The sequence below is a fragment of the Thermobia domestica genome, chromosome 8 (genome assembly GCF_964235325.1).
Source record: "Thermobia domestica chromosome 8, izTheDome1.hap1.1, whole genome shotgun sequence".
NCBI lineage: Eukaryota > Metazoa > Arthropoda > Insecta > Zygentoma > Lepismatidae > Thermobia > Thermobia domestica.
Genome location: NC_137461.1, coordinates 163,970,446 through 163,984,781, shown reverse-complemented (window position 1 = coordinate 163,984,781; position 14,336 = coordinate 163,970,446). Strand labels below are relative to the sequence as shown.

General features: G+C 35.9%; 1 protein-coding gene across 4 annotated transcripts in view; it reads right to left on the bottom strand.

Moving 5' to 3' along the window:
• Stam (signal transducing adaptor molecule) overlaps positions 1 to 14,336 on the bottom strand; it is a 141,591-nt gene that overhangs the window by 98,169 nt on the left and 29,086 nt on the right. For all 4 annotated transcript variants that reach the window (XR_014132744.1, XM_081769224.1, XM_081769225.1 and 1 more), the window contains exon 2: positions 3,186 to 3,346. Coding sequence is in view for 3 of the 4 variants with exons in the window: in XM_081769224.1 (XP_081625350.1) it covers positions 3,186 to 3,346 (161 nt within the window). In the remaining variant the exon portion in view is untranslated. The remainder of the gene's footprint in view (positions 1 to 3,185; positions 3,347 to 14,336) is intronic.

Here is a 14,336-nt window from a genome sequence, read left to right as displayed (position 1 = left end):
GAAAAAAATGAAATGAAATCTTTAAGTTTTACGTCCCACGGTTATGCCGGTTAGGCTAAACGAGACGGCGATGATGAGAGATGAGTGAAATGGTGGAATGAAGAAAGTGGGAGGAAACGGGAGAACCCCGAGAAAACCACGAGCACGGTGTTTGTCCACCACAAAGTCCACACGGCGCGAGCTGGGATCGAACTAGGGACCCCAAGCACCGGAGGTGAACGCTCTACCACTGAGACACCGCGCCCCCAGCTGCGGTTCTGAGTAAGCCCCGGAAATCAGCTGGTGAGTTTCAGTGATCAAGAATGGAGATCACGAAGAGTGATGCACGGAATGCTACACAGAGCTACGGGAAGCAATAGGTAAGCGAGCCATGTATCAAACAGTGGTCAGGTGGACAGAGGATTTCAAAAGTGGCAGTGTCGACTGCCGATCTGCCACAGAGTGGGCGTCCTGTATCCATGGACAACGATGTACAAGTGATGTTAGTGGAACAGTGCTTATTCGATGGTATGCGCTGGACACATGAACAATTTAAAGAGCAAACAAGCAAAGACAATTCACCTCATTCTACGAAAGGGCCCGGACATGCGCAAAGTTTGTACGAAATTGGTTCCACATTACCTGAGTGAGGTACAGAAACACGTCGCATCAACCTGGAGAGATGGCAGGAAAAGGGGGAAACTATGTTGAATCGCATCATTGCCATGAATGAAACATGGGCACGTGCGTATGACCCAGAACTCAAGTCACAATCCAGTAAGTGGTGCGTACCATCCTGGGTCACCAAGAAATCACAACGCTGGACAACATTTTTTACCAACAAAGATCATAGTCATTTTAACTCGTACGACTGTTAAGGTGCTCTCATTTGACTTTAGAGCGATGGAACATTGTAAATGTTCAGTATTACAGGTATATTTCAGTACCCCAGTTGAGTCATGCAGTACGCATCAAACAGAACATTTTAACAGCGATCATTCAAAACGATAACGTGAGACAGTTCACACACCAACCAGTGTCAAATGTCTTCACAGCGACAGTGATAAGGAATGCTTCCACACCGGCCAATTGGTCCGATCTCAGTTCATCTGCGAAGTGAACAGTTATTATGGGAAAAGTTTTGCTAATAAAAGGGATACTATGACGGCATTTCGACGCGAGGTGACTTACGTTAGCAAATCACATACACCAAATAGAATTCAACACCTTCTACATCCTTGGCAACGAATCGTCAATGAACTTGGAGGCTATATCAAAGGCTCCTAAGCACCATAAATAACTCGGGAAACATGCAATGTGATGGATTTGCAACCCTGTGTAAGTAGTATTGTGTAACTTTTGAATATGTCATAATACATCAACGTTGCCCGCCTGCCTGTGTTTTGTCTTTTCCCCACAAGAACTCTTACAACAAGCCTTCCTTTGATGGCACTTATCGGTAATATATACCATATACTTTCCAACGTTTATAGTCGGTTTTTCTTATTATCACCCATTCGCGAAGAAAAGGAAGAAAAAAAAGCTTATCATGGGTTATCAATCGTATATAATGTTCCATTGGTATTTGATTTTCGAATTTTAACAATATGTCGGTCGCCATATTAAATTAACTAGGCGTTCTCACTTTTAACATATGCAATGATAATCCTGCAAGTGTGTCAAATCAGTCGACATCTCGTTCATCAAATTCTTTCAAGCCATTTCAGTTCTACACAAGAATTTCAGTTTTAACAATATATTGTCCGACACACTGAGTTTCACCTGACTCCATATATCTAGGGCATTCCGGAGACAATGGTGTACTTATTGACACCATATTCATCACCTTCTCTGACAATGTTTAGGTTCTACGAGTGAATAAAGGCATTTGCAAACACCCCCATCCACGCATGTGTGAAAAATATCACCGCGCCTGCGGCAATCGGATAAAAAAAAAATCTGAATATGATCCCAACTGAAATTCAGTTTGAGCGTTTAAATTTTATTTGAACTTTTGCTATCATTGGGAACAGCTTTGAGAGAAGACGTTGACTTCAACTGAAATATAATTTCAACAATTATCGTGCAATATATATGAAGTTCAATGTTAATCAGATATGTGGTCTCATGATAACTTTACACACTTAACAGGTGATCAATCATTAATAAGAATGCAAGTTCAAGCAGTACGAAGCTTCGTAGTTATTTCCATTCCTTTAGTATCCCTATTATTATTACAAGCACAAGTGGTATATTTTTCCGGCTTATACACACACAAAGATCATAATAAACAAATTCTAAATTGTTTCCGTACATTGAGTGTAGACTGATAAAATATATTCGTTTAATTTTAGTATAAGCTTTTCGCATGTTTCTTTAACCCTTTCAACACGACTACCGCAGTACTTCCATTTCATACATGACCATTATTGTACAGTTACTGATGTACAAATATGCCACTGTTATAGTTCTTGATACGCCTACAATCTATTGCACATTTTATACTATGAAACAAAATTTTAGACGGAATGAAAGGAAAATGAATGAGCAAGATAGGCAAAATACCACCTTGGAATAACTTTCAAAACTATAAAAGAAAAATAACACTAATCTTATCGAATTTCATCAGTATTTCGAACCTCTGTAGCTTTCATCGTAAAACAAAGAATGAAGAAAATGTTACAACTAAAAATTCGTTATTTATTTTGAGATTGTACAGACAAGGTTCCAAATCTAAAAGAAGTTTCAGGTAATCTGAGCTGTGCCCTTCCTTTGTTTAAGATACTGTCACCTTAATTTCTTGTGTCTAATTTTCCTACTATGTAAAAGTGGTTTAAGGAAAATTTTTGCCACATGCAATAAATAAGGACAGAACTCAGTAAAATCATATTTTCATTTTGTATTATTAAAGTATTTTTGGTGTAAACACGTAATTATGCATTATTTTCATATCCATTGTATACTAATTTTGTAGTCGTCCTCCAACTACAATTGTAATTAACTTTTGGGCAAGCAAGAAATAAATAAGGATTTACTCAGTAAAAACAAGCAAAAATATCGTTTTCCTATTTCTTCAACTTCCTGTTCTTGAGATCATATATTTCAGTGGTAAGAAATGAAAATAAGAAGTCACTTTTCTTGCTTGCCATTTAGCAACAGACCCATCCTCTAGTCTGTGTACACCTGTGACAGAAAGGGAAGCTTACCGTAATTGCTTGCATAACTATATGTGGATCTTGGTGATTCAGTCGTTTTACAATGGCACGAAGACAGTCCTTTGGCCCATTTGGTGTGGTCACCACTTTATCACATATGTCCATAATCTGTCCCCATTCTTCTGCTGTATTCTTCTCATCTGTAGCTTTTTCTGAAACACACAAAGTCCTATACTGCCACTAATAATACGATGAAAGTACATGATTTCAGCAGAACTACTTGTTTTACACCCACACTAATTATTCTAAATCACCACTACGTTGTTTACGCCGTAGCAAAGAGCAGTATATTTACACGTTACATCAACAAAATACAAATATCAAACATAATATGAAAGCAAGAACTCGACTACAACAGGTCAGATAATATCATGTAAAGTTTCTTAAATTATTTGTTTTTCCATGTGTGTGTGCGCGTGTTTATTAGTTTCTTAGCCTCATTACGTGTTTGAATACGAAATAAAGTACAATGAGACTATTAGAATTAAAACAAAAACTAACCTCCTGCAAGGAATATGAAGGAAATGTCATACCTGACGAGGGTTGATTACCATGAAACATTTCCGTACCAAAAAATAGCTCCAAACTTCTTAGCATTTTTCATGACAGTTTACTTAAGGATTCATGCATTTGACCAACCTCCATTTTTTTTTTTTTTTTTTTTTTTAAACCACTTCCTCGAATAAAAGCTTTCTAACTTCTGGAAACAACTAGTTATGACAATAATGTCCAATGAACATGACTTCCCTATCAAACGTTCTTTTAGTTTTGAAACAAATATGGTATCTTGGGACCAAATCAAGTTAGTATGTAAGATGTTGAAGTAATTCACAACCTGCGCTATTAACCACAGAAAGTAATTCAAAGTCTGTGCTATTAATGTAGCTATTCCAACCTGACATTGATGCTGAGAGTAAGGTTGAGAATACAACCAATTTCAACGATCTTGACGTTTTCTCTTGATCGGAGCAATAAATTTTATAACAGCTTCTTACTATGACTAACAAGTGAATTTCACTTCAGTATGAAACTGAGATTTCCACATTATGTGAATTCAACACTCAAATTTGAAGTAGTGCATATGTAAGTACTGGTTGCAATAGAGTAATAAGATTAAAGGCAGAACCTGTTCCTCGGACGCTGAATCTGTATCAAGAAGTCATTACTAACTATTCTTACTGTTTTTGTTCTACAGCGATAAAGGCTGAAACCAAAATAGCTTATTTCAACCACTTCCGGTTCGAATAGAGAGTTAAGGGTGGAGATAAAATCAATTTTTGGGACGCTGAATCAGCTGCAAAAAACGCATGTTGATAGCGTTTATCATCTTTGCTCTGCGTAATAACAACTAAAACCCATATCTGTTACCATACGTTTTATAACGATAAACGTTGAAATCGGTAATGATTAGTTTGAATCACTTCCGGTCTGAATAGTGTGTTAACGGAGGAGATGGAAGCTATCGTTGGGGCGCTGAATCTATTGCAGAAGATCCCATACTGATATGTCTTACCGTTTTTGTTCTGATACCTGTCGACAGACGGACAAAGCCGTTCTAAGACTTCCGACACTAATGCATAGCACTGTTTGAAAGTCTAACAACACTCCAAAATTATACCTTGGGCACCACCTACTAAAGCTTTTACGGGTGGAGGTTGAAACCCCTAATTTGAATTTTGTTGTTGTTCAACTTTTTTTAAGCGCAGTGACTATATAAGAGGATCTACTGATTAAAAGGGATCCAAACAACTGCTCGCTTTATCGAAGGCTAAATATATATCTACTGGAATAGAACCCAATAGTACACATAGTAAAAGCACAACATCTGATCTCCTAAAATGGCGACAATCATGGGCAGTGACACAACCGGTAAACGTCAGCTCAGGAACCACTGAAAACCAATATATTGAGCTCACAGCATCACGGAACCACCACTATGTTTCACGGCTGGGCGGACACACTGCAGATCATACATTTCTCTGGGTGTCTGCCGGATACAAATATACGGCTCGTGGTTTGAAATAAGCTGAACGAACACTCACCCGACTGTATCACACGTTTCCAGTCATTAGCAGTCTATGTTACATGTTCAGGCATCATTGACATTATGTCAAACTGTTATGGCCCCTTATAAGCCATTTCATCAGTGCAAATCGACCTTGTATTTCCATGTAATGTAAGTTACAGCGAACTGTGATTCTCGACACAGGCTGTGGGAGGTGCTGCTCGACTTTCTCCATCACTTGCATCGCACGATTCTGAGTAACAATACTACTTAAAGCTCGACGGGACTTGTTGCTGATTGTTTTTCTTCCAATCATTGTTCCTCTTCACCGATGTGGTTTTGCCTTGAGTTTTGTAGGTCATCATCTTGGACCTTTTTCCTCGTGACACATCCAACACGTGCCCACACGCTCGCGCCACATAACTGAGTCAACAATTCGCCCTCCTTGGAAATCAGAAAGGTAGCCCATACTACACTATCACTCACTGTCTGCTCAGCTCATTGCACACTGTCGCACTACTGTTCCTCACGCACTACAGAATTTTCCCTTGTACCTTGTTCATTATATCTTTGGAAATATTCCACAGTATTAATAAAATAAACCCGACAAAAGCACCAAATATATATTAATAATGCAACATGTAACATAACGTGTCTGATGAAGGCGATGTTGCATTGCCGAAACAGTTACATATTTGGTTCTTTATATATATCTTTGGTTAGTTTTGTTTTATTAATACAGTCTGCCCTAACATACCACCAGCAACAGCCCAGGGCTGCAGTTGTCGCACGACAGTTGCAAATCCAGATATGACTTGCTTAAACTAATAAGTATCTGTAGCGTACGTTTAAATGAAGTATCTGAAACGCACATTTAAATGAACTAAGCAAGAATCAAGATCTCAACACCGCTGTTCAGTTTCAATAGTATATCTATTTCATATTTGCTTGAACATTGCACAGAGAATGTTATTCTTTAGTAATATTTTGAAAAAAAGTGGAAGAGGGGATGAACTGATGACCACCTTTACATGTCATCTATAAATTACAACCTTCTGTTGTCTTTGAGAAATAACCTCTGAAGTACCCGCCGAGCTTTAAAAAGTATTTATTTAAAATAAAAATCTTGTTTCTTCTACAATATTCCTGACGGTACTCGTCGATCTTGCACCACTACATCCTGCACTTCATTGATGTTTACTTCTATTGTAAAAGATTTGGACATGCTGTCTTCACGTTCATCTCTACAGAATGCTTTGTCATATTTAAACTCCCGACATCACCTTTCCCATTAAAGCAGGTAGAGATGCAAGGGCTTGGAAAAAAACGGTTTTTGGGGAAAAAAACTTTTTTCTGCTTCGCTTTTTTGCTTGGGAAATTTTGGGCTTTTTTGAAAATTTTGCTTTAAACTGATAAAGCAGACTTTGTTTCGCTTCTCTACAACAAAAAACTCATGAATTAGTGGTTGATGCAGATAATAATAAAAAAACCTCGAAAATAAATCATGAATGTCAAAAAGATTTTTTAAATTTCTTAACATATTTACATTATGAATTCCAAAGGATTAACCAATATATGTAATAATATTTTAACCTCTTATATACAATAAGTAGGGCCTACTTTTAAAAAAATGATACACAAATAACTAGCAAAATTGTATGTAGTATTTTTGCTTGAAAATATCTCACACCTTCTTTTTGAAGCAAAATAAAGAAAACATGAGAGAAATCTGCACATCAAGAGCTTCGTTCCGGGTGGTTCTGTACATTCTTGAAATTTTTCAGTTTTAACTTTCATATACATTGTATGAATATTTCGAACTGATTGATCACATACGTAATAATCTGTTACCACCTATCAGGTGCTTCGGATCTACAAAATCGGTAAAGCTCCGAATTCTGTAATGCACTGACTGTTCCTTAAGCTTGTTCAGAATCGGGAAAGTATCGAATTTTCTGTTCATGGATCATATACGTAATAGACGGTTCATCTGAGCGTATGGTTTCTTAGGCTGTAGAATATATAACCATTATCACGGTTTACCCAGTCCTGAAGGTTTCATAAATTTTTAACAAGAAAATTCAACATATCGTTACGAAACTTTTTTGTTGAAAACTATGGAACACTTTTAAAAAAAATAGAAGAATCAATCACTGTTCCAATTCACAGGGAAAACGACAAAATTGATTGTAATAATTATCGAGGCATTTCAACATTCTATTAATAAGATTGACCCCATACGCAGATGAAATTATTGGAGATTATCAGTGTGGATTTAGTCGAAATCGACCAGATATTTACCATTCAACAAATACTCGAAAAGAAATGGGAATATATTACCCAGTACACTAACTGTTTATTGATTTTAGAAAGGGTTACAACTCGGTTAGGAGGGATACATTGTACAACATTCTTACAGAATTTGGAATACCGAAAAAGCTAGATTTATTCAGTGTTTAAATGAATCCCAGAGTAAAGTCCGAGTAGAAAAAATGGGAGCTTCCACGTCGAGATTGGCCTGAAACAAGATATGCGTTATCGCCGTTATTATTCAGCTTTGTTCCGGAGTACGCTATAAGAAAAATTAAAGATAAGAACCAGGGCCTAGAGTTGAATGGTATTCACCAGGTTATGGTGTATGCTGATGATGTAAATATGATAGAACAATCGAAAGAAATGCAGAGGCCTTATTAAACGCTTGCAGGGACATGAGTAAATGCAGAGAAATCTAAATACAAGGAAGTTTACAAGGATCGTAATACAGCAAATTATGAATGCGTTAAAATATCAATCAATACTTTCGACACAGTGGATACTTTCAAATATCTTGGATCAGTATTACCAGACCAAAATCATACCCACAAAGAAATTAAATGTCGACTGAAATTAGGAAATTCTTATTATTGAGTTCAAAATATTTTGTCGTCGCGAATTGTCAAGGAATTTAAAGCTTAAAATATATAAAATGATAATCATGCCTGTTATGTTTTATGGTTGTGAAACATGGTCGCTTACGCTGAGGGAAAAACGCAGACTGAAATTATTTGAAAATAAAATTCTGAGTCGAATATTTGGACCCAAGAGGAACGGGAATGGGGAATGGCGGAAACTTCATAAGGAGGAACTACATAATTTATACGGTTAGAGTCAGAGTCATCGTTAGAGTCATCAAGTCTAGGAGGCTCAGGTGGGCAGGTCAGGTAGCCAGAATGGAAGAAAGTAGGAACGCTTTCAAAGTTTTAACTGAAAATCCAATCGGAAAACACCCATTAAATTAGGAAAACCTAGACCCAGATGGGAGGACAATATTAAGATGGATCTAGCAGAAATAGGAATACAGAGTAGAAACTGGATTGAATTGGATAAGGACAGAAGTCAATGGAGAGCTTTTGTGGCCATAGAGAAAGAGAGAGAGAGAATACATTTAAGTTAAGCACAACTGCACAACAAACATGAGTGAGTGGTTAGCTTTCGCTCTTCTATCGTGAAGTCCGGGATTCAACTCCGCATTCGACCATTCTGACAAAAGTTTTTCTTAATTCCATCTGTGAATGTAGAGATAGTGCGTGTACTTTGAATCCTGGCCGACTTCCTTTCTAATCGTTTTTAAATCTTTGTTATTACTAATTACAAGCAGTGATGGATTTGCGAAGAGGGTTAGAGTGGGAATGTCTCGAATTGAAGCCTCTACTCCGAAATTACGGAATTTCTAAAACAAACTAAATATTAGTTTTGCCTTTACTCATAAACTTCAAGCAGTCCTCAAATAAAAAAATTAGGAATTTTTAGAAAAACTAAGCATTAATAAGAAAAGCCCCTCCCAAAATACTTTTCTAAATCCGCCACTGATTATCAGTATAAAATGGTCTTCAAAGTTGTATCTGGAAGATTATAGCTGAATATACAAACGAAACGAAATATTTGTTATGCCTGTACTCATAAACTTAAGCTCCTCTTAAATAAACGTTAGGAATTTTTAGAAAAACCAAAACATTATTCAGAAAAAAACCCTCCCATTTTTTTTTCAAAATCCGATACTGCTTATTTCTATCAAATGGTATTTAAGGTTGTGTCCGGAAGATTATTGTTAAATCACTGCGCAGCTACAGTATAATGGAAATGTGGAAATACGCTCTGACAGGTATATTGAAAAACGTACGCTCTGATGGATATATTGAAAAACACAAGTTTAATTATGTGCTAGAAGCTAGAGCACTAAGCTCTAAGAAGTGAAACACGGATGACTAAAAAGAAATGATCTAAAGAAGAAAAAAAAAATGTCATAATTCAGAAGTTAAAATAAAGTTAAATAGCTTCTAAATTTGCCCTCATATACTACGAACTTCATGTTTACCTTAATTCATAAACCATGTGCTCCATCCATCATGATGGTGAATTCCAAATCGAAATATGACATTTACGTCATGGAATCTTATTTAACTTTAGAGTATACTATAAGAAAGTTATTTAAACAGAAAAATCTTGAAAATAAAAAAAAAAAAGCCAAAATTTCCAAAATTCTCGTTTTTTCCCCCCCAAAAAATGAAATGAAATGAAATCTTTGAGTTTTACGTCCCACGGTTATGCCGGTTAGGCTAAAGGAGACGGTGGTGATGGGTAATGAATGAAATGGTGGAATGAAGAAAGTGGGAGGAAACGGGAGAACCCCGAGAAAACCCACGCACACGGTGTTTGTCCACCACAAAGTTCACTTGGCGGGGGCTGGGATTGAACCCGGGACCCCTAGCACCAGAGGTGAACGCTCTACCACTGAGCCACCGCGGCCCCCATTTTCCCCAAAAAAGCCGGCTTTTTATGTGCAAAAAACCATCGATTCAAAAAAGCCGGCTTTTTTGCATCTCTAAAAGCAGGAGATATATCTTTTGCAATTTTCGGTGACGTTATTCTCCTTCTGCAGATATTTAATAACATCTGCTCCACATGCTTTTTTTGATGCTGACTCAGCATGTTTGATTGTTCAAGCAAACGCAGTAAAGAAAAGCAAACAGTGACATGTTACTTTTGATGTCGACTATCAACATATCAATAATTAACAATGCGTGAAACAAATATCCTAGCTGAATTAGCTGGGATGGATAAGAAGGATCAACTGTAGTATGTAACTATTGACACTAGATTTCGTATGTAGTAAAATTAACTACAGAAGAATATAAGTAGTTACGCTCCTACACACATTTGTCAAACATACCACATACAGATGTTTATGCGGTTCTTTAATTAAAGATGACATTCATTCTTTCGCCCATGAGTAACCACCTTACTGGAATTTTGCATACATATAAATTTTCCTAAAATATTTACCACAAAATATGTATTTTATAAACCTAATTTTTAGTGAAATACGATTTTCAACAAATTCCGAAACAACCTAGCAGAAAATAAACCAGAACATCAACAAATTTTGCTGCGCATAAGCGAGTTATTTTTTCTTCTTATTTTAATCTGGACTCTTAAAATTATATTTTTGTCGGGAAAACAGATAAAGACTTTTGTAATTTATTTTCAGTAAGTCCATGATGAGAACATGATGGGAAAAATCTTCAAAATTATGAATCTTCACAAAACACATAATGATTTGTTTGTTACTTCTATCTCTGGTGTGTGAGGCCTCCGCACTTTGTGGTAGATACACCGTGAGTGTAGGTTTTGTCAGAGTTCTCTCGTTTTCTCCTACTTCTTTCATTCCACCATTCTCATCCCTTTCACTATCACAATCTTTTTTAGCTTTGTGCATAATCGTGGAACATTAAACTAAAACTCTTTTCTATAAATCAGGACCTATAAAACTATTTTAAATTAAATTTTACAGCAATTCTACTTTTTGCCAGAAAGAGAAATTTGCAGTTTTAAAATGCAAGAATAATGCTAGTGTTTCATTAAGTTAAAATAACTCTTACGAATATTAAATTAATAGTATCCAACGACTGGAAGAAAATAGTATTCTTGTAACAGCATTCCTTATTAGAAGTTCAGTAGCTTATATTTATGTATATTTACGTCACTTTGTACTTAATAACGATCCCACTTATGCCGATGAATACAAATAAGAAATTATGCATATTTGCTTCTCGTTCCTTTGCTTTCCTGAGGCAGACCAATATTAAACTAAAATCCACAATTGCATTCATGTTTAATTTAACAGCTATCTTTATTTGTTTGTCTCAGACTGATATATCTACATCATATTTTCTTTATATTGCACAACTTAATTCAATGCATAGCCCTGTATGAATCCAAAACAATTTCCAATCCTGGGATCATCCGAACATTTTAACACACTTTCATAAATTCTTTAACATTCTATTCTTTTTCCTCCATGAAATATCTTGACGACAGTACATAGTATGGTAAATGAAATATACCTAAAATTAAGATTAACTCATAAATTTCAGTCTGTTTAACTTAAAGACTGTCCACATATAACGCAGGCCATCAGTCGATAGACCACATCGAGCTTCTATGCAATTTTCGAGAAAATCGAGAAAAGCTAACTTTTTTGGCGCTAAAAATGTCGTTCGTTTCCATTTTGAATTGACAGTGTTTCTTTTGCTGGAAGAAACCATCATTTATTTAGCCCTTATGTATTGTATACGTAGCAAAATACATTACATAAAAATGTAGGTTTGATTCATTATAGCCTCGCTGCTCACCGCTAGAGTTAAATGCATATCAACCAATCAATCAGCAAGCTCGAAGAAGGAATAACGGTGAAAAATTTCCACTGCATTATCTATATTTAATGACCTCTCTTATACCTAAACGGATAGCGTACTCATCTTTAGTGTGGGAAGCGAGGGTTTGATTCGCAGTGGGAGTACATTAGGTTCGTATCCCACATCTTAACCTGCAGCACCTTTATATAGTCTCGCTGCTGCAAGGGACGCTAAACTCTCATTAACAAAAAAGTCATTGTGTACTTATAAATCTCTTAATCCAAGCATCGAAAACTATAAACGAAACGAGTTACGGGCTTTAGAGTTTTGAGTACAATTTAATTAAAACTGATTGTGATTTGTCATTTGTATTATTGTTTACTAATTAATAAAATTCCAGACAGCCGAAAGAGGACGACAACACGAACACAATATCATGGAAATTAAATGCATTGGTTAGTCGTTTAACAGTTCGTTTCATTGTCTATGGCATAGAAACCATACGTTTAATTTTCTGTGAGAATACGTGTTGCTTAGATTCTACATCAAGCAATAGGTCCAGTAAACACCTTAACTTGTTAATGGAAAACGCGTGAACTTTCTGCAAGTGAATGTCCACGTCTGATTCATAGCAGGAATATATGTCGCGGATACAAACCCAAGTACAAATCGGCTTTCACATTAAACAGCAATTTATTTATTATTTTATGCTTTATTTGCTTCATTACAATTATTGATTGATATCTGCTCAGTAGGTCCCACTTTCCGTTGCATTATAGCCTCGGCGCTGAAAGGAAAAGTTAAACGCCAACCAGAGCAATCAATAGGTTCACGTGATGATTTTTATAAAAAAATAAACATTCACAATTTTTAGGAACCTAAAATGAAATGCATATTTGGGTAAGAAGTCGGATCAGTCTAGATATTGCATCACCTAATCACATTACTTGGGAAACTGTGGCAGAAGATGAAAAAAGGGATTTAAGCAAAATACCTCTCGTTAATGAGTTAAGATTAACTGTTCCCTGAAATATTTTTTCCAAGGTGTAGTTTAAAATGAAGACCTTATACTGTTGTGACATGAAGTATGTTGTTGATTTCGCTTATTTTGCTTTAAGTTTTAGCGTGGATTTTCAGCCCCGATGTCATATAAGATGTAGAACATCTGTGGATTCCAAACCAATGTAATACATTAAAATTTCAAAGCTGTCCCACCGGGGATGGAACCTAGAAGCCCTGCTTCAAAGACGCATGTCCAAGCCACTATACCAGTGAGTAGGGTTTGAATAACTTTATTATTGTTAATTTAGCATTTCACGATTATGCTCCAAGGCTAAAGAAGATGGTGGTGATAACGAAAAAATGAGGAAGGAAGTGCGGGAAACCTGAGAAAGCGCATGCACACGGATTTGTTCAACATAAAATGCTAATAGCAGTCAAACTGCGTAAATATTTTTGTATTTCCTAATAAAGCTTTACGGACACAAGTGCGATTGATACATTGACTTCTTATTTATCATTTGGTTTATAAGACAAAATTCAAATATGTTATACATACATGAGAATATATATATATATAGCATATATATCTGGTTTAAAGGTTTCTTTCGTACCTTTTATAGAACATGATTTTATTTAAATACAGTATATTTTCCACTTATAAGTTTCATACAATACATTTTCAGACAAGTATTAAATAAATATTAAATAAAAAGTACGAGCCTTCACCCTGAATTTTCTTGCTCCAATACTTTAAACTAAATCATGTTATGCTGCAGTTATTAATGAAACATTTTCGTGTGAAATATGAACGAAATTATATGGCGTTTTTTGAAAACATTCCGACATATTTTCGAAAAATAAATGTTGTATCTATTGGCTGAAACGTAATGCATAGATTGTCTGTCTGTAGATATGATTGTAGAACATATATTAGCTTCTGCAATCAAGATTTCGTAGGTAAATATAGAAACAAACAGGAGTGACCTCCTCTTGAGGTTCGAAGCGACGCGTTACGGCTAGGACAGCTTTGTGTATTGTACCAAATAATAAGCTCTTTCAAAGATATCCCCATGACTGAATGAACAGAGTGAAAAACTACAAACTCTTAAAGCATTTTAATACCGGATCGAATCTTTTTTAATTATTATTTTATAATTTCTTTGAAAATAGTAGAATACTTTTAAGATTTTCATATTTACAGAACTGAGACAACGTAATATAATAAGAAAGCAACTTCTATTAAGTTTTTCCTTTAATCTATTCAGAAGCAATGCACTATCAGTAATGGCTCTTGTATACTTGCTCCTCTCACCATTTCACCTTTGTTGCGCAGCAGACGGATCCACTTCGAACTCATACTAATCAAGAAAAAGGAAGTGGGAAACAAACATTACCACGAATTAAAAATGAAATGAAATTTACGAGTTTTACGCCAAACGGATATGTCGACTAGGCTAAACG